General features: G+C 46.7%; 1 protein-coding gene across 3 annotated transcripts in view; it reads right to left on the bottom strand.

The window, feature by feature from the left end:
* Positions 1 to 20,802, bottom strand: part of VANGL1 (VANGL planar cell polarity protein 1) — a 46,824-nt gene extending 26,022 nt beyond the window's left edge. Inside the window, exons 1-4 of one of the 3 annotated variants that reach the window (XM_027730430.2) lie at positions 20,743 to 20,802; positions 12,556 to 12,848; positions 10,728 to 10,854; positions 6,965 to 7,572 (exon numbers count right to left, since the gene is read on the bottom strand). In XM_027730430.2, coding sequence (XP_027586231.1) covers positions 6,965 to 7,572; positions 10,728 to 10,854; positions 12,556 to 12,638 — 818 coding nt within the window. In that variant the 5' untranslated portion in view covers positions 12,639 to 12,848; positions 20,743 to 20,802. Of the gene's footprint in view, positions 1 to 6,964; positions 7,573 to 10,727; positions 10,855 to 12,555; positions 12,849 to 20,019; positions 20,126 to 20,504; positions 20,589 to 20,742 lie in introns of those variants that run through there. The other 2 variants (XM_027730434.2, XM_027730431.2) reach the window with 2 other exon arrangements.
* Positions 20,803 to 21,456: the final 654 nt, after the last annotated feature.

The raw sequence follows: 21,456 nt of genomic DNA, 5'->3' as shown, positions 1-21,456 counted from the left end.
GCAGGGAGGAAAGGTATGGCCTGTGACTAAAAATGGTTAAGAATGTGGTTGGAAGTCTCTTCCCATTAAGTCATTACTAGTTCATCTGCAAGTCAGACCTTCCTTCCCTACTCCATGGCTACAGCAAAGGGTGTTTTCAAAGGCGCTAATGCCTCAACTGCCAATGCCACACAACTGTGAACAGAGTTCTGCAAGATCAGGAATGGGAGCACGGAGAAGCAGCCCAGATGCAGAGGTGATGAGCTGCAAAAATGTGGTTGTAAACACCCAATTATGTGAAGTGCTGCTGAGAAGACACTGGCTTGGGGGGACACCAGTCTGACACCTCTCAGTGGTAAAGAAGCTGCTCTGGAGGAGACCCCTCATCACTTCAGGAACTTCACACCTGCAGAAGCAATTAACACCCATTTAGCTGGCTGTCCCAGAACTTCTTGGGACGGGAGACTAATCAATGCTGGTGCTCATCACATTTGGTGATGGGCGAGGACACACAAATTTGCATCAGGACGCCTTGAACTGATTTCAGAACAGAAAAAATGTATTTGGGAACAAGTCTAATTTCACACGGGCTGAACGCTCCGGTGACAGAGCTGCTCTGCAAAGGCAGTGGAACACGCTGTTGTAGCAAGCTCCTGTAATCAAGGCAGCAGGGCAGGTAATAAGATGTTTTGCTACAGAACGACATAAAAACTCATCAGCTCAATCTCTTTCATCAGTGTGTATCACTATGAAGGATGATGAGGGTTGAAGAAACCCCAAAGAGAAAGGTGAGTCAGTGTAATTCCTCCGGTCCTTGGGAACACAGACCAACCAAACAGCACACAGGGTAGAAGGATGAGCCCTGAGTGCCTCCAGCAGGATTTAGCTGGGCAGGTACAGCACTGCACTAGTGTGCTTCTTCTGCAATCCCACTTCTGACTGCCCTACTGGAAACAGTGTATGTAGGGGATCAGTCACACTATGAATGACAATGCAATTAGACACACATTATGAACTTCCTTCAGCAGGAAACAGCAAGATTTCAGCAGCTCTTGCCTCAGGGAAGAGATCCAGCGGCCTAAACCCACGGGTAGGCTGATATATTTCCACACTAGAAGCAGAAACAAAGGTGTCTATATTCCATGGAAGCTTTCCTTTTGAGCAATAGGAAGATTTTAGGACAGCATGAGTGTTGACACAACTCCAGGCAAGAGCACTCTGTGAAGTTCAAATGTTGACCCTGTGCTCTTCATTTAGAAAAAATTCACTCTAGATATGTGGGGGCATATTTGAGCAACAAGATCAGAGGCTTACAAATGCAGGCTGGAGTATGGAGAAGCTTATTGCTACTCCTTAGCCCTCCACACACTCCCTCACTAGTGAACCCAGTCCCAGTGGCACCAAAGGACACTGACAAGAGAGCACTCATCAGATTAAATCAGTAAATACTGACAGGCTAGAGATCATAGTTTTCTAAGCAACGAGTTCACAGATAAAACCCAAAGGAGCTGAGTCGAAAGTGGCGTCACCTTCCACCATGCAATTCTGTTTCAGCTCTGGTTTGTATTAAGGATAAGGGCTCATGCACCATCTAAGAAACAGCTACGCTGCTGCCTGCAGTTCAGCCGGGAGACAGGCTGAATGCGTTCCCCTTCCACAGAACATGCCTGCATCTACTTCCTTTTGTGAGTGTGTGCAAGCCACTAGGTTTCTCAATAAGGTATTGATAGTTCCTGCAGGGAAGTACAGGCTTTTCAGACAGGTACATGATTTGAGGAAGCAGCTGCTCCTTTCCTGGATTTTTAAATCACAGTTCAGCAAACATCCACACAAATGGAGATGGGTAACAGGGGTACAAGGAATTCTCAAGAATACTTTTACCATACAGAACTGCTATTTATGAGTACTAAGTTTCTCTCGATTAGATTGACAGAGCATCAACCAGCTCACAGACATCTGCAAAAGCTATACTCTGATTCCAAAGGCATAGAGAGGCTTCCCCATCAGCTGGTTCATAAAAGGCAAGCCCATGCCAGAAAGGAGGACAGTGTCCTGGTTTTCTCTGGGATTGAGTTAATTTTCCTCCTAGTACCACTGATGTTTTGGTTTTTGCTAAGTAGTGCTTACTTTAAGTCAAGGACTTTTCATTTTCCCATGCTCTGCCAGTCAGTGAGGAGTTGCAAAAGAAACTGGGAGTGAGCATGGCCAGGACAGCTGAGCCAAACCGGCCAAAGGGATATTTCATACCATAAAACATCATATCAACTGGGGGGAACTGGCCAGGAGCCACAGACTGCTGCTCAGGAATAGGTTGGGCAGCAGTCAGTGGGTAGAGAGCAATTGTATTGTACATCACTTACCTTTCTTGGGTTTTATTTCTGTCTCCCCCCTCTTCATTACAACTGTTTTATTTTTTCATAATATAATTAGTATTATATTTTACATTACTTAAGTTATTAAACTGTTCTTATCTCAACCCACAGGTTTTACATTCTTTTCTGATTCTTGTCCCCATTGTACAGTGGGGGGGGGGGGGGTGACTGAGCAGCTGAGTGGTGCTTATTTGCCAGCTGGGTTTAAACCACGACAGCAAAGCAGACCGAACAAAGCTCTCAGTACTTTATGCAGCCCCAGACAAGATGAACTCTCACGGCCCTGTTTCTCATATCCCTGCTGCAAGGATGAACAAAAGGGAGAAGGACCCACTCTCAGACATCTCTAACTTCAGAAAATCAAGACTGTACTGTAGCCCAACTTTCAGAAACGTGTAATATCAGTAATTACCACGTGTTACAAGCCATTCATTTTCTTGAGCTGTCTAGACTAGCAAAGCTCAAGGGTGGGGAAAGAGTTTTCACTGGAGAGGAAAGGAATACGTTTAGCACCCTAACTAGAAAAAGGAGGGTTTTCTCCGGCAAAATCCTTCCTACATAGTTTCTGAGCCATACAGACAAGTACTGAACTGTGGATGACAGGCATCATCAGAGTCCCTATCTGTAGGGACAAACTGAAGCCTCAGCTGCAAATCCAGGCCTCAGCCTGCAAAACTATCAGCCTTTCAACTGAAAAGTTATCTGCTGTTGTGCTCCCCCACCTTTGTTTCCCTTTGTTTCCCTTTGTTGTTGCTTTCAAAAGTCTCGAGACAGCATTCTCACCCAACTTCTGGCATTTTCCCAGGCTTGACCTTTCTTGAATATATACTGCTCCCTGCTCTTTATCCATACATACTACCATAAAGCATTTGCCCTACATGACAACCCTTCCTACCAGGAGCAGCAAAGCAGTCAGTGAGCTGAGACTTGGCACCACACTCATTGGGACTCCTATTTAATTTTTAACTCCCCCTCCAAGCTCCTGAATCGATGCCAAAGGGAACGATCATTTTGGCACTCAAGTCTCCCAGAAGAAAAGTTACAGCCAAAGTGCTGGGGGTGGGACCAAGCCAGCCTATTAATAGGTTGATTATAATATGAATTTGGGGAACTACTCCCAAACATGCTTACCCTCCAGGACCCAGGGCCCTCGGGGGTGGAGTGGAATACCTAACTCAGCACTTTCAAGTTTTTTTACTTCATTTGGAGCCAGGAAGGGTGGAAAATCCTGTCTGTACCCTGCCTCACAAAAACACAGTTTGCCAGAAGGGCGGCTGAGCTATTGTTTTCTTTCCTTCTCCCCCAGAAAGCATGCTCTCCTCATACTTCCACAGCAGCTCCCTCTGCCTCATCAGAAAAGATCTAGAATTGGAAAGCTTCCATCTTGGATTAAAAAGGTTGATATCAACAATTTTCCTGTCCAAAAAAAAAAAAAAAAAACACCAAACCAACAAAACAGAGCTACTCCAAGAAGCAACACCGAACAAGATAAGATATCTCAAGACTCTTCTTACCACCAGCTTCTTCGGAGCATGCTGGATGCTGAGGAAGGCAAACTCCATGGATTGTCACTGAACAAAACTTCTAAGATATTTGAGAGCATGAAGAGACAAACGGTTTTGATTTCAGGACACAGTCAGACTGCGGTACCTGTTAAAGCATGCTTCTTCCTTCCATGTGGCAGCTCAGGACCTCTCCAAGACCCCTTTAAAAATGCTGGAATGAGGCGAGCATGCATGGTAGCTTAGAGAGCCCAAAGGCAGCAACAAGTGGTATATGCCTATTCCTAACTAATGACAGTTCGAACCACCTCTCCATCACGGCCACAAAGCTGCTTCTCCAGTCTTCCTGAAGTCCAAACTGTTCTTGTGTGTTTCCACACTTTCCACACCATTTCAGCCCCACGCCTCACCCAGAGACTCAAACAGAGGCACAAGGTAGCCCCTTGTGACCTTGACTGACGTTTCAACAAGCACGTCAAGACTTTCACAGAAACTCTGCAATATGCTGCAAAGATGTTCAAAAGTTCACATATTTTTCATGTTACATATAAACATCTCACAATCCTAAGACTTTAGAAGCTGAAGGAGATACCAGTTACATTCAATTCTTACAGAGTTTGTCACATCCAAGCCACACTCTGTACCAAGATCAGAAGCTCTTACCATTTACACACAAGTTAACACGCTTGTAGTGGGAGTAGGAGAGAGAACGAACTCTCCCTAAGCTGGGAGACCCTTGGCCACTGATCATACCTCCAGTTTTACCTTTGCATCAGTAGAAATGGAAAGACACGCAGGCTTCAAAACACATGTCAATACACATTATACTGATTTGTCAGAAACTAAGGGAAAAGCAACACTAGTTTACCATTATCAGACACGCTTGACGAGACTCTTCCATAACACAAGACACTGAAGCATCTCTGTGCTGCATGGCTTGGATTCAATATACCAAACACAACTGAAATCAGCTGGCCAACAAATGAGAAGTTACCAGTTTTCATACATCTCAGATTTCACCCTAGGTTTTACATCTCTTTGCTGCCCTAGCATCACCCAAAACATTTCAAAAGCCTTGCTGCAAAGAGAAAATTGGACAGAATATTGTTTCTAACACACATGCTATTAAATATTTAGGCCTTGACTCTCAAGCAAATTCTTTGCCTCCACGATGGCAAGCTAGACATGCAGACTTTGGTAGGCATTGGATCTCAATTCCTCTAGCACAAACCCACAATTTACCACCAAGCAACCAGCGAAGTCTCTCAAACCAAACCTGCACACTGTGCGTGTGTATATAGGTATATACATACACATACTGAGCTTTCTCTGCAGAGTTCACTTGTGAGACAACTGCCTCATCACACCTCAAGGCACAAAGCTGTGGCACAGAGGAACTCTTTGATAGTCATCTCTCCATCTTCCTGGTCTTAAAAGCTATGCTGGATCACTTACCACAGAGGAATTAAATTAAAAAGAAATAAATGATTTCACAAGAAAATCAAATATTAGTTTCTTTTTTTGAAATCCTGAAAGCGACCTTTTATTAAATCAATGGGAGCACTTCCATTACAGAAGAGGAGCACTCCTTCACATTTTACAGAGAAGGAAAATACAGGAGAGTCCAGACCTAGTTCATCCAAAAGGCCTCGAGTTCTTCCATTAAGCTAGAAACAATATCCAGGAGTCAGCTCCCAGACTTGAGCTTCAACCACTAAATCTGCTTCAAAGCAATTCCATTGCTAAGCTAATGGCTGCAGGAGACTACTCCTACATCCACTTAAACCAGCAGATGCTAATCTCTTCATCTGCCACAGAAACGCATGCCATAGGGGTCTGGACAGGATAAGCAGAACAGATGTTGAAGTGTACATACAGTCTGGGGAATCATCTTCAGAGCTCAGCTTCAGAGGACACAGGAACTAAGAGATTTCTGGAGCGCTTCAGAGGACACGGGAACTAAGAAGATTGAGACACTGTCCTTTCTTGCACCATTGCTGAGGGAAGAATTAGAACCAGCAAGAAGGTGGAAGCAGGCATGCATATTTTGTACCTACAGATATTGCACAGCTCCCAGACAGTCCCAGATACATCTGACCCAGCAAACTGATCCATACCTAACGACAAAAAGAGCATCATGCTACAAAACCAAGCCAGGAGCAGCACAGTACTGCCAAAAAAAGCATCCGCATGTGTCCCAGTACTCATAAAAAATATTACTGCTAAATGCCTGAACTGCTGGGAGACTTTGGCTGCATCAAAGCAACTGCTTTAACAGAACTAAACACTGTTTACCTCAGCCAACACAAAACTGCAAAACACTGCCAGTCTTAAAAGCAGGGAAAGAGCCCCCAGTCACCGGAAGCAGCCTTCAGATCCCATGGGGTAGCTACCTGGAAAAGCCCTTCACGGTAGTCGCAGCCTGTCACAGTAACAGGCTTCAAAGCACAAACACCTGAACACAAGTGTTTCAACTGGCCACAAAAGGCACACACGTGATCCAAACAACCACATTTGACCTGACCCAAGGGACCTTTACATAGATTCCTTGCAAGGGTCTTGCCTGCAAGGGCAATGAGGGAAAATGGGTATTTCCAACAGCACGTTGGATTGCTGAATGCTTTCTCACACAGGAGCACTTACTTCTTCCTTCAGCCCCTGCCACATGGACTGGCCTGCTGTCAGGGGGCTCTGAATTATGGTCTGCACAGTCTGAAGGGCTGCTCTCAAAGCAGAGCCTGGCCCATGCAACCAAAAAGCACAAGCCAGACTCACAGCTCTCCACTTCCCTCCAATAAGGAGACAGGGTAAGAAGCCCAGAGAAGGATTTTGAAGATCTCATCAGGTGTAGCCCAATGACCATCCTAAGGTCGTGACATCAACTCTTTTCACTTACAGAAACGCACAGGACTCCTCTGAAGTGAGGACCACCTCTCCCACACTCAAAGAGGGGAAGAGAAGTTCAGTTTGGTAACTTCGGAGGGACTCTAGGATTCTTCTAGGGGAAGATTCAGAAACCAGCGATACCACATACTCAGAAGCAGTTGCTGCTTTGCGCTACAGCACAGTCACACTTATCTACGACGCTGGACCTCAAGGGTTTGTACCTACCTCAGGTGTCCCAGGCTGTAGTATCGCGACTCTCCGTCCGTTGACCGAACCACCTTGACAGTGAACATGGGCTGCAGCTGCCGCAGCTCCAGCAGCACAATGGCCAGGTAGTGAATGAAGAGCAGAGCGTCCACCAAAGACACCGCGTACTGCACGATTCCTTGGTAGTTGGTGTCCTTCGAGTCCAAGATGCGAACGCCGTAAAAGAGCCAGTAGGAAAACACCAAGAGGAATATGAGGACCAGCAGAAGGGCCCGAAACACGAACACCCTTGGTAGATCTGCCTTGGGTTGGCGAAAAAAAAGAGCCCAGGTCCCAATCAGAAGAATGAGGAGTTTAAATGCCACAGAGATGAACAGTCCCTCACAGACAGTACCACATGGCTCCAGATCATCTCGCCACAGGATCTGGGGTAACAGAATGAAGGCAATGGGGGTAAAGAAGACTAGGAGTCCGAGAACAGCTGCCACTGTTAAGCCCAGGTAACGTTTGCAGTCCAACCCAACGCTGTCTTCCAGATCCTTACTGATCCGGGCAATGTCCTCCTGGGAAATACTGTGCTCAGAGGTGCCTGTGATTGCTGTCGTGGTCTCACCCCAGTTGTCATCCTGAGGGAGGAAGAGATAAATAAAAATAACATTGAAACAATCAGGCTACTCTTTCCAGGTGTGTTCCATTTTTCTTGCCTGGAATGATTGCTATGACAGCCTTAAGTCCCAGAAAAAATATATAGCAAAATCAACACCTTCAATATATTGAATAATCAACTCTGACAATTAGCAAAGGTTTGGAAACAACAGCATCCTGCCCAAACCAGTGACTATAAACATTAGGTGTTAAAAACCCCTAACTGTAGAGCAGGTAGCTCAGCTTCCTGTGCCACTCACTGTACCCCAGAGGTTCCTCTTCCAGCATGCTTAACAAGTAACATGATATAAATCTTGGAAACTGTAGTAATCATCAGTTCCCATGTCCAGGGCAAGGACTAGCATTCTTCTAGCCCACAAATTCTGCAGTGCAAGTGCACCACAAAAGCACCTGGAAGGGAAATTTTCATTTCAGTGTTTCAAGCCAGTTGTTGTTGTTACACAATCAAAAACATGTTCACACATTATTTTTCCATCCGTAACAGAAGCAACCACACCTCCAGCAAGTTCCTCCACTTCACTGTCTTTTATTCTCCTCTACAGTAGTACTGCCCTCAATAGCTGACAATGTAATAAAAGTTTAGTTAAACCAACAAATTACAGAGGATACTTTCAGGTACAGGGCTTTTAAGTTTAGAGGATCCTAGACTGCCAAGTAGCTCTGGTATTACAATCCAGGACATTGTCAGACGCCACTTATCCACAAAGAAGCTTACCTGAAACACAGTCACCACATAGGCAAGTTTCAGATTACATTATGTTTTCTGAAAGTCTCATTTCTTCCCTAGCTAGCATTAGAGAACTTCTGCAAGTTGGTTCTCCCATCCCACGATGCCTCCAATTACTCGTTCCTGCTGCTGGCAGAGCCAAAGAGTTAGACTGGCATGTATGGATTTGACTCACAGCTGCTGCTGGAGTGACTCATGCACATGAAGACTCCTGATGCTTCCCACAAATGCAAGAGTGGCAAGGCATGTGCTTTGTTGCTTGGCACCTGACACCTTTGTAGTTGCAACGCTCATTCAGAACCAAAGGTTTTTTCTTTTCCTCCTACCCTCCTCAGTGTATCTTCTGTAGCCTGTGTCATTAATAGGATTTACACCTTCTCCCAGACTTCTGCAACTACACATCAAACAATCTGTTTTAAAGACACAGGCATCATTTTAAACCTTTACTCACTTCTTTAAGAGCCAGAGGAAACAGTCTTCAGGAGTCTTTGGGAAAGGAATAGACTGACGCAGCACATCTACTTTGAACAACTCTAGGGATTTAACTTCTAATGCACTCCAAGACATGAATACCTCCCATGCCTAGAGCAGTAGGGTTTTGAGGCAGACCAACCACAAATAGTCAGCATCTTGAATTAATATGAGAGGCTTTTTGAGTTACTTCTCACCAAAGCAGAGGCTCCACAACAGATATCTGCATTGTAGTATGTCCCAAAAAGCGGCATATTCGTACCACATTTCCCTCTTTACCAGCATCGCCAGTAAAGCAATTTAAGCATGTCAACTATTTTATGTTTATGCATTAAATAGTTTTGCATAGTTTCATCCATTTGATGAGCTGCCAAATTGCACAGAAAAGAGAAGGGACAGAAACCAGAGCAGCTTGAGGCTACAGCCCAGAAGACAACAGGCAACAGTCACAGTGTACCGCTTATAACTCTTCCCACTATAAGTGGCACAAGCAAAATTGTGCAATTATATGGAAACCATAGACTCATAGAATGCTTTGGGTTGGAAGGGACCTTTAAGATCATCTAGCTCCAACCCAGCCCCCCCCACCATAATTAGGGCCACCTTCCACTAGACCAGATTACTCAAAGCCCCATCCAGCCTGGCCTTAAACACTTCCAGGGATGGGGCATCCACAACCTCTCTGAGCAACCTGTTCCAGTGCCTCACCATCCTCACAGTAAATAACTTCTTCCTAATATCCAATCTACACCTTTCCTCTTTCAGTTTAAAGCCATTCCCCCTTGTCCTATCACTACATGTTCTTGTAAAAAGTCCCTCTCTGGCTCTCTGGTATGCTCCCTTCAGGTACTGGAAAGCCACAATAAGGTCACACCAGAGCCTTCTCTTCTCCAGGCTGAGCAACCCCACCTCTCTCAGCCTTTCCTCATAGGAGAGGAAATATGAGTTTAAACTTCCATTGGTACATGGTTGTTGGACCTAACTCAGTGCCCTCTGCTCCCTAAGAGAAAAGTCTGGTTCATGCATCAATTATTTTGCTTTGGCTTTAATTGAGGAGTTCTGTGAGAAAACAAGGGCTTAAAAATTCACCAGTGCCTTTAGAACTATTCGAAATAATAGCTGGGACTCGTGAAAACAAGCATCTGATTACAAAATACCAGTATATGAAGTGAGCACACCAGTAGCTACATGAATACTGCTAAAGTACCACCATACACACTTTGAGTGGAAACTGCACAACAGTATTTTTTTTCTAAAGGCAGAGGTGGAACCCCACAACCAAGATTTAACACACCTCAAATCCAGCTAGGAGATACTGAAACTTCTTGCATTTTACGTCTTCCAGCATCAGCCATTCTTTGAAAATGAACATGCACCTTCACATCAACTAGTAGAGCAGAGAGAGCACTGGATCCATCCTAGGTACAATCTAAATGCAGCCCTATTCTAGTCTTTATTTAACCCCATGTTCCAAATTCACCCTCCTTCACAGCTATTTCACACTAGTTTTACAATTCCTGACTCCTTTCCATATTGGAATTCTGATTCTAACGTACTTTACATAAATACTTAGAGCAAATCCTGCTTAAGAACTAAAACATACATACAGGTGGAAAGGGTTGACCTGAATAATGCACAGTGAGATGACAGAAACAGATGTTTCTATAGAGCTTGGCAGATGACACTCTGGAGACAGAGGCAAATTAGTGCCCAAGGAGTCATCACATCAGCACTGGTGCAGTCAAAAATAACGCTCTCAGAAAAAGACAAAACTACTTGCGACCTTGGCTTTATTCATGAATAAATGGTACCCATTAAACAGCACACAAGCAATGCTTTTTTCCTGCTCATGAGCCAATAAGCCACGTGTTCTGCTCCACAAAACACACTCCATGTTTTCTTTCACAAGCTCCTTACCTGGCCCTCCTCTGCCCGAGAGGCATCATTCCCAAGGAGCGGCTCTGCAGGAGGTGTCTGGATAGTGACGGACTTCTCAGATCGACTGCCATCTTTGCTTCGTGGCGATTTGTGTCTGTCCCGACTCCTATTTTCAAAGAGTGGAAGAGGAGAACAACATTACCAGTTACTGAAATGTGCTACAACTCTACCTGCAACAGGTGCCCTAAGCATTAGGTCACAGTCAAGCTTGCCCATCTCTTGATCAAATTTTACTCACTCTATGACAAAACACGCTTTAGAAGAGGTAGAGAGGGACCTTGCCCTGAGAGAAGCCTACAGCCTGGAGGCTGGGACAGACTAGCCTCTCAGTGATAGGAGAGGGAAGGACAGGGGTACATGCCCACCACCTCATGTTCTCTTAAAACAGCATTGCATTCTCCAAGCAACTGGGAACTCCATTTGGGATCTACTGGTTTACACAGTTCTCCACCTACAATAAACTGTCTTACAGGGACATGCACAGCTAATACAAGGAACTAATCAATACAGCTTTAGTTCCTTCAGTGTAGAGTCTTGTCATCTATGACCCGAACACTGTAGGACAATTGGTGAAGTTTATTTCCAGTGCTTAATAACCCCAAGCTGACCTCTTACAAAGAAAGCAAGACCATCAAGGGTACCGGGCCAGTGTTTACTTTCAGAGTACCCTCACAGCTTCTCATCTGAGAATGTCTCAGGATGAATTAAGCCCTACTAATCTGCTCACCAATATTTTCCTCCCCCTTCCCACATGGACAGCAAAGCAGACTTTGCACCAGAGACCCTCACTGTGCTTAGGGACTGGCTTAATCCTCAAGAGCATCCCAGCTCTGCTCTCTCCACTGCCTCTCTCTTGGAATAACCAAAGCCCAAAAGTATCATGGGATGAGACTTTTTCCAGTATACAGTAAGAGGCTGTAGGATTTTTATGTTGTTTTTGGAACTCTGAAGGCATCTTTCCACATTCTAAGTTTAAAAGGGCAATCTGTATTGGGGGGAGGTGCTAAAGAAGGGAAAAAAGGCAAACAAGAGATGTTTTACTCAATAACTGGACTGTGAGCAAAGAGACTTCATTTCATGGAAGAATTCTTTTTCCAACCACACAGGGTAATTGCTTCCGAAATGCAAAATTGTTTTGGACCAGCTCAGTAACAAGTTGAAAAGACTGTAAGTGGCACACATTTTGCATGTAAAACTAATGATGATGCAGAAAAGAAAAAAAAGTTTCTATATAATCAGAAGTTTCAGAGCAGATGGGTTTTGAGGCTGTTGAACTACCACAACAGAAGAGGACTTGCTATTCAAGTTCAGAAAAATCTGACTTCTATTCCAATCAAGGCTGATAAAGGAACTTGTTGCCGACTCAAGTGCCACTCAAATTCTATTTAAAAAAAACCCACAACAGAGTAGCCAGGAGGAAGGTGGGGAGAAGCAGGAAACCTTATTATTACACAATAAAGAAATGGCACCAGAAGAGAAAACAACCAGCAATTATCAGTTTTGGAAGTCTAACATATCTTCTCCCCAGAGACTGTACTCATCCCTTGTACTTTAGGAGCATAGTTAAGTGATATTTTCATTCTGTTGGCACTATGCCAATCTTTCTAGCCACATATAACCCCAGCATACATCCAACAGGTTGAATTAGCAGCTGCCAGTCTCCTCACTGTGTTCCCTATGAGGACTTTCCACCTGTATCTCCTCCAGAGCTGTGGCCCCACTGATTTCATCCTGGCTTACAATTTTTTTCCCACTGGACATGTCCTAGCTTACAGCCGTAAGTAATTAAAAATAAACATTTCCTTACCCTTGTCTGTGAGCTTTTTTGGAGTGACCTGAGTAGTGGGAGTATCCCGAATATGTTGATTCTGTATCCATTGCAGCAGACATTGGGTCTGCACAGAAGGGGCACAGATTTTATTTAGAAAGTCAGTTCCTGGTGCTCCTGAGGTGGAGTCCGTGGTAAAAGTGCTTTCCTGGGTACTCTTTGCTTCGCAGTCATCAGTGAGATCTGGTCCTCAGAGACTGAGCAAGCTTCACTTTAAAAGGAATCCGATCAGAGGGGAGAGGAGGAAGGGTGCTTGGCTTCTTACAATTGACCTAAGAAAAGAGAAACAGGCATGGAAGTGCACTCGAAGAAAAGCAAGACATCATTCCTACTGCAGCAATTCCCTCACTCTGGCCACATGTCACCGCTTATCACACTGTGTCCGATTCGCAGACTTGTCCTGGTTGATACCTCTCTTTCTAATCTAGTGAAATGTATGCATTTGTAGAGCTTTAAATAAACTCAATGGATCTCTGTTTTGCAGAGTCTAGACCACTCCTCTAGGTCACCTCTAGGACAGTGACTTGGAGAAGGCTCAGCAGCCTGGATACCAAAATTCACCCACAGAAAAAGGACCAGGCTTGGCTTTCACACCCCATCTCTTCACCTCTGTAACATACAGCCCAAATAACCCCAGACTCAGAATGGGAGCATTATAGCCTATATATAGGGGAGAGGGTGGGGGGAGGGCACTTTCCTAGAAGAAATGCAGGGGAGGATCAGACCACCATGTCTGAACCTGCTTTGTTTTCATAACTGCAAGGTGTGCCCATTATACAAGCATTAGTTACTATACAATCAGTGGCACTGTGAACACTTCTCTCTCTTTGTAACCTTTGCCTCCAGAAGCTAATTTGGGCCTCAAAGAATTCAATTTTATTAAAAATCATCTCTATATATACACATACTAATAACACTGGGGAGAGTTGATTAGAGATCACATCTAGCTTATATGGGCCAACACTTCTTACACTGTACTTTCATCTGGAACAGTAGCTCAAGTCACATCTGTAAAGGGCAGAAGAGGGTTATGATTTTTAGAACAGGAGCAGAACAACATCAGAACAATTCCCAACCGTAACATGTTAAAAACCCTGAACCCTGTGGGGAAGAAAGGTAGACAACAGCCCACTTTCCAAACCCACCATCCTGCATTAGGCAAGAAGAGAAATGGAAGGGAGGGGAGTTATGGAGTTAGTCAGCGGTTTGGCAAAATGTGTGTAAATGGTGAAAAGGGAAGAGCTGCAGCAATGGACAGAGGTACCGTGGTGCAGCCCACCACTCCTCTGGCACACAGAAGCATTCTCACATGCCTTCTGCCCAGACAACTGCTGCCTCCAGTCAACACAGGACTACAACCGTACTTTCAGAGTGGGCAAAAGACCACTTTAACATTAAATTAGATCTCTGTTATTTTCTGCTCACAGCACTTTTCAAAGCTGTGAGCAATAAAACAGGCACTGCTTTCAGCCCTCTCCCTCCCAAAAGACAGAGGGACAAAAACAGAAATCGTGCTTTGGCCAACTACTCTTGCCAGCCGTAAGACTCCTCCGCTAACACCTCCAGAAAAGCTTGTAACAGAGCAGAGAGCTCTACCACCACAAGCTGGGCCAAAGAACAAAGCCTCTTCCCCATAAGGTTCCTTGGCTGGTGGTGCAATCTGCAGTGAACTAAAGAAGCATTCCCCCTGCATCTGGAGCTGCAGGTATTTGCACAGCACTTGGGCTTGCCAGGGCTCTTGGAAAGGAGAAGGCCGTGGGGATCTTTTGTGTACCGGAATTCTCAAGCTCTAAGGGCATAGCGTGCCTTCAGAAAACTTAAAGGCAGCAGAGAATATAGAAAGGACAAATACGGATGGGAACCTAAGGCCTGGTTTTGGGAGGAAAGGAATGAGGATGGATTTAAACATAGTGAAACATAAAGCCAAGGCACAGCACAGTTTGGAAAATGGCATCATTACTGTAACAAGAATAAAATCTCCCAGCCTAGGACGTGATGTTAACACTTGTTAACTCCCTAGGCTTGCACACAGCCTGTAGCTTATGGCTCCAGCAATAGGCTGGGACTCATTAAAGCTGATTTTTACCTCTACTGTCTTGCTAGGCAACCAGAGAAAAATCTTTCCTCTTTGTTTATCTTTCTCTGATAAATGAGGGTGAGGCCACCACCCCCTACTTCAAAAAGCACTATGATACCAACAGAGGAGATGGCTACACAGGATTTTGCAGTCATTAGGCATTACAAAACAGAAACACCCTCAGCTGAACAGGTGACAAGTATTATAGTCTTAAACCACAGTTTGTGATGTTACAGGGGTACCTTTGAGAACAACCACTAGCTTCACAGATATACACCACTGCATTATATGAATAGGAAAAGCAAGGAATGCTGCTGGCATACATGAGTAAGGGCTAGGTATTTTTCATAGGCCTCTAGGAAAGTATAAATTCCCAGCCTTTTCCTCTAACCACACAAAAGAATTTTCCCCCAAAATCCCAGATAAAAGAACCAGAGCTGAGACAGGGACTGGGAACAGAACTCCTCTTCTGACCCCTCTCGCCCAATCAGCACAGGATCACACTTCTCTGGAGGCATCAGAGAACATTTCAGCAGGTAGAGGCTGCTGTGGAAATGCACGGGCTGCCTACACAGGAACCATGAACAAGCAGTGCCCATCTGACCATACAGGAAGCAAGGCAGTGCTGGGCATCAGGCATGGGAAGACCAACACAGGAACGCCAGGGCAGGCTGGATCACGCAAACTTTCATTTTCTGTATAAACAAGAGCAACGGTTTTGACACAGCTCTGTGAAAAGTCAACAAGGCGGCCCCCAAAAAACATTAAGTATCTTGGATCACTGTCAAAAGCAGTAATCTTAGAGGTATTTTCCAACCTCAGTGATTCTATGATGAACTCAGGGACTCCGCACCTCCTCCTTGCCCTGACCACAGGACACACCAGTGGCTAAATAGATATTCCTGCCAAGGCACTTACACAGGGCTGCCAGGAACAAAGTAAGTCTGCCCAATCTCAGCTGGAAAAAGCAGGAGACCACTGTCTAGTGCCCAACCAAGGCTTCCTAGATTTGCTCAACAAAGAATAGTCTGGACTGCTAGCTAGACACTCCAAGCAGGATGAAAGGAAGAAACCAAAGAGGGAGGAGTGCAGTCCAAACACACCCTCCTCATAGCCTAGCCAAGCAGGTTACCCACCTCCTGCTGTATTTTACAGCAGGAAGGGGGAGCACCCTTACCCCAGAAAAGCTTTTGAAACTACTGTGGAAGAGGTAAAGAAGGAATCAAAAGTAAACTAACATGCTAAACTATGTCTCCGGGTTGAAGCTCTTTCAATGACATAAACAGAAGTCAATCCTGGATTAGCCACCACCCCAATAGCTTGAGCTCCAGTGACAAGCTGTACATGTATCCTTCATAACACAACCACATCCACACTAAGCTCAGTCTTTAAACTAGTAAGTCACTTAATGATTCTTACCCTGCCCCTCTGGGCCAGGACAACTGCGCAGCAACCCCATCATTTGGGGCCTCATCTCTTCACAAACAAGCGTGAATTGAGAGTCCTATTTAGCCAATTGAAACGGCTTCACAAAAGATCATTACATCTCACAGGACTCCACTGAAGGCATGGCCTGTTTGCAGAGCTTCTGGCCCTGAGTGAAACAAAGCTCTTTTGGCCTGAGGGTACAGTTGCACTGTATTTCAGCGTTTACAAGAAAGCTGGTGTAAGTAGCTTCCACCTCCGCACCACGGTTCACCACTCTCGGTTGTGTCAACACAATTCTCAGCAAGCAAACAGCACTGCTGGAAAACAAAACAAAAAATCCCTTTTCTCCCCCCTGCCACGCTTTTGTCTTGGATCCTTTCCGTGACCTAGTTCACAGCACAGCCCAAAACATCAAAACCAACACCATGGTGAATAGCAGCACAAGCGAACAGCTAGAGGGGAGATGGGAACGCCTCCTCCGTTCCAGTCACGACAATTGTATAACCGCACACCCAGCACTTTGCTCCCAGTGGGGCCAGCACTCTCACTTTGCCTTTCCCTTACTCACTGATAACAGAAGGAGGCCAAGTACTAGATGGAAAACAATGGTAAGGACTCTCCAAAGGAAATTTTGTGACCCTGTCCTAGCAAGGACTGCTGCATCCTGCACAACAGTGAAGAAATGCAGTTACCCCTGAATACTGCAGAGATCACTGTAATTACAGTTTCTAACAGCTACAGAGCTCATTGTAACTCCCTCTTTTCATATACTCATAAATCTCAAGAAGAGTTCTTTTGAATCGCTATTTTCCATGCTGGAAGCCCAACCCCATTTCCAACGAAGTCTGCTTTGTGATCGTCTTCAAGGGAGCACAGTTTGGCTCTCAGCCCAAGAGAAATTTAAAAGAGCAAGTTACATCTTTAAATCAAAGAGAGCAAACATGAACAAGAACACTCTTTTACATCCCATGCTTTCCCAATGGATTTTCCCCTGTGAAGTTGAGGCAAATAACTCCAAACCAGCTCATCTTTGAAATCCTTGTCTGCACAGTTTCAATCTTACTCCATTTAAAACTTGCAATCAATTAGAGTTGATTTACCAGCCCGGTTCATGAAGTTACATGTATTTGGAAGTGCCATCTGGAGCACAAGCAGCCACAAGTGTCTGTGAGGATGTGCGCACACTCGGCTCCAAGCGCTGTCAGCCTCGCTTGTTAAACAGCACCAGCTGTCTGTAGGGTAATGGATGCCCACGAGCTATCGCGCCGAGAAATCTCTTTTCTTCGTTTAGTGGAATGAAGAGCTTTGCAAATTAAACACACAGAACCCCAAGCGCTGAGCTATGGGACAGCGTTAGGATTCAAGACTAAAAACAATTAAAAGACAGCTAAGCAGTGGGGAAGCCTTCCAACTCTGGCACTAGCTTGGCTGCACGGTACTGCTGCAGCGTATTCCTATTATTCACTTCAGGAAAACGAGAAGTTGCGTAACTTGCTATGTTCAACTGCATATATAGTAAGACCTATGAGCAATGCCACAGGAACCTCTTGCTTTTGAACTTCCTGAGCAGGCCCCAATCCAGCAACTTGATCTGTAAGCACAGAAGTTCTACTTGCAGAGCCAAGAGATTCAGTTTTAACGGCCAACGAGCTTTGGGAAACAAGGTTCTTACAAAAGTTTCCTATTTATGTTTGCATGTCATTAAATAAGGTTAATTTTGGCCTTTTACTCTGCGGTGATGGCTCTTGATTTGCAAGCCCCTTATCCTAAAAACAAAAAATAAAATGTTCAGTAGTCAGCAAATCCAAGCCCTCTAGCAATAGGTTCTCTTTTCTTTTGCTCCTCAGAGACTCCTTAGAAAGACTTGATAGACCCCTTGGAATTTCCAGCCCCTAGGTTGACAATCATTAGCCCATGACGTGGATATTTCAAAAAGAAAAGTCACCTCATTTATTTATCCACCTGCATGTTTAATCAGAACGTGCAACAACACAGGTCTGAAAACACAGCAAAGCTGTTTCAATTGACAAGAGAAATACCCAGGCAAAACCACCACCCAAGAGAGCGGTGTTTTCAGGCACTCAGCCCCAGCCTCTTGCCCCCCTATTACACACTGGAAGTTGGGAAGCTCTCTACGTGTGATCCATCAGTGCAGCACTTCCTGGGAGGATGTCCTTTGCCCACTCCAAGAGCCACATCTGTGCTGTCCAAGTTTCTGAAGCACAGTGAGCATTCAAGTCTATCATGCAAATTATTCCTCGTGTGCCATCGTGTCAGACTGGTGAAAGCTTGCACTTCCTTGCCCCTACGTCTCTCCTGTGTTGCTAGATTTTCAAGTGCACCTCTTAATCCCAGAGCCATGCAACACGACAGAAGGTATTGTGGCCTCTCCCTCATACTAGAGCAGCACCTGGGACTATGCACAGGAATAGCTTTCCACATTGACATTTAAAGCCCTACAGCCTTACTGAAACAAACAAAGAAAAGAGTCTCGCAAGACACTTCAGACAGGCAGCACCTGTACCTCATTTTCAAAGCTTACTTTTAGCCACAGCACGAAGATACTGAGATAGCATTAGAACTATAAACTGCAGAAGGTTTCTCTACTGAAGGAGCACCCCCTCCCCTTTAGGATACTGCATATCTGCCTGAATTTTCTATTTGAATTTAGAATGAAAAAGGAGTCTACAGACCCTAATCAAATCCCCAGTACACAGCACAGTGGGACTCCACAGTATAGAGTCTCTTTCTCTCTCTCCCTCTTTCTGCTCAAACCTGTACAAAGCCAATGCCATACTGTCCTTGCAAGGAGAAAAGGAAAAGGTGTTGACCCCTGAGGAAATAACTGCTGTTTTTTAATTTGACCCAAATCAGAAAATTCTGAAGTACAGGCTAATGAGAAATTAAAAGAAGTTCTAAGATAGTTTCCACATGGGTTCATTTTCTTCTTCCCAGTGACCATACCAGACACAGAGAAGCATGACACTGTTCCCTACCAGCAGAACTGAACGTCACAGTTCTCCACTCAGGTCTGCCTCTCAGGTCCCCACACAGCACAACAAGCCCTATAGCAGCAAAGCCATGATTCCATTCTTTGCTACAGTTTTCAGAGGTGGGGGAATGAGGAAGGCAGGCTACAACAACAACGTGACATGCAGTTTTGCTAGGTCTTGGTAGCATTTTCCTAGTACCGTATCCCAGTCTCCCAGTAACAGTAAGCCCTCTCCAGGTGGACATGTCCATAAGATACGAGCCACCAGGTACACTGTCACTACTAATCAAAATGAAAAGGTCAGCAGCAACCACCGAGAGCTGCTGGTCAGGGACTGTGGGCAGTTAGACACTTGCCTGGGTGGTTTCAGTATAGTCTGGGATTGTTCCAAAATTCCAGCTCAAAGGGAACATTTTTAAGGGAGGCTTTCTGTAAGACTCTATTCACATTTATTTTTCAAAATTAACAACTGAAGCGATCACCGAGCCAACGCTGGTCTCGCAGTTGCGGCCAGTTAAACGGCCAAATCCCAACGGAGGAAGAGAGCCAAGCATGGTCAAAACGACGCTCTTCAAAGGCAGAAAAGCACCGCTGAAGCTCTCTTCTCCACAACTCTCCTCTCAAAGTCAGGATGAGCTCACAGACAATGATATCACAGAATACACTCCATAACATCCTAATTTGCACTTCCAGCCAGTATGACTCGATTTCTTAACTCTTCATAGCTGCACAGATCTTGTGGGCAATTCATTACTGACAAACTCAGGGCCAAAAAATCCCCACTGCTTCAAACAGTAGTAGAATCGCTAAGCCTGTCTCCCCAGATCGAAAACCCTGCCATCAAGTCACTTATGCTTTCGCAGGCTCTGAAAGAGAGAACTCGGCCCTTGGCATAAGGGAGTTAATTTAGCATCCTGACAGTGTTCTGAGCAAGAAAAACGCCAACCTTATGTTATTTCACAGCAGCTCTCCAAAGCACGCCTGCCTTCCCGCTGGTCACTTCTGTACCCCCTCCCGTGCTGTCCAGCGGGATGAGCCCAGACAGGGAGCAGTTTGTTTTACACGGCGTGGGCAGGCAAGGCACCCCTCAGCAGAGCCTTCACCCCAGCGTGGATCGACTCGTCCCGGCGCATTCACAGCGCACGGGCTCCTTCCCAGGCGAGGCTTGGCAGCGAGAGCGCTGCCCGCCGTGCGGGGCTAAGCCCACCGCCCTCGCCGGCACCGAAGGGCTTATTCCGGGATGCCGGGATCTCTCCCACCCGCGGTATCAGGGCCAGGACCCGACGCCCCAGCAGCCCCGCGGCGGGCAGGGGCACAGCCCCGGCCGGCGGGAGGGAGGTTCGGCGGCCACCCCCGCCCGCCTTCCACCTCCGGGCAGGGGGAGCGGGGACGCGGCGGGCTCCCCCCGCTGCTGGCATCCCCGGAGCCTACCTGGGCTCTCAGCCCCCGCCGCCCGCCCGGGGACGGAGTCCTGCCGCCAGGAGCGGGAGCAGCGCGGCTGCCCCGGCGCTGCCCCCGCCGCCCCGGGCACCCCGGAGCAGGGCGGCGGCGGGGTCCCGCCGGCGGGAGGGCGTGGTGGGGGGCAGCAGCGGCGCCCCCCCGCGCTGCACCCCGCACGGACGCACGGACGGACGGACGGACGAATGGACGGGCAGATGGACGGACTCACCTCCCTCCCGCGGCCGCCCCATGCCGCTCCCGGCACCGACCCGCCGCGCCGCTCCCCGCCACCTTCCCCGGCGGCGGCCGCCGTCGCTGCTGCCGCCGCCGCTGCTGCTTTCCGCTTCCTGTGCCCAGCACCGCCCCGCACCCCCGGCCCTCCCCCGCCGGAGCCACCGCCCTCCGGGCGAGGCTTCCCTCCGCGGGAAGCGCCCATCGTCGCTTCCACCGGGATCCAAGCTCGGTACTACCCAGACTGGCGCTCATCACACCCGGGCTGCGGCGTTCCCCAGCCGGCCCCTGCTTCAGCCGTCCCTGGGAGGGACCTGCGGCACGACCCGCTACTCACTCCCCGAGGCCTTACTTGACCCTTGAACCTCTCGCTCTAGTTCAGCCTCCTCTGCATCTCGGGTTATACGCACCTTCCGTCGCATCTGCCGCTGCCCCTCTTCCCCATCGCCCCTCTTCCTGCTCCAGGTGCCCGCTTCCAGAGCCCCCCCAGTCCCCCCGAGGCTCTACAGCTCTCCTGCACCCAGCCTTGCCCCTCTTCTGTCCTTAGGCTATCACCCTGTCCTCCAGCAAAGAGACCAGTCCCTTCGAGCTCTCCCACCCAGGACAACTGTGTTCTTGGGTTTCCTCCAAGGCTGAGTGTATTGCTAGGCACTGTAATGCCTAGCCTTCGGGACGGTTTGGTCTCTTCCTCCACCCATAACCTGCAGCTGCA

The sequence above is a fragment of the Pipra filicauda genome, unplaced genomic scaffold, assembly GCF_003945595.2.
Source record: "Pipra filicauda isolate LSUMZ 115617 unplaced genomic scaffold, ASM394559v2 scaffold69_size3009148_pilon, whole genome shotgun sequence".
Lineage (NCBI taxonomy): Eukaryota > Metazoa > Chordata > Aves > Passeriformes > Pipridae > Pipra > Pipra filicauda.
This window is presented reverse-complemented; position numbering and strand designations above follow the sequence as displayed.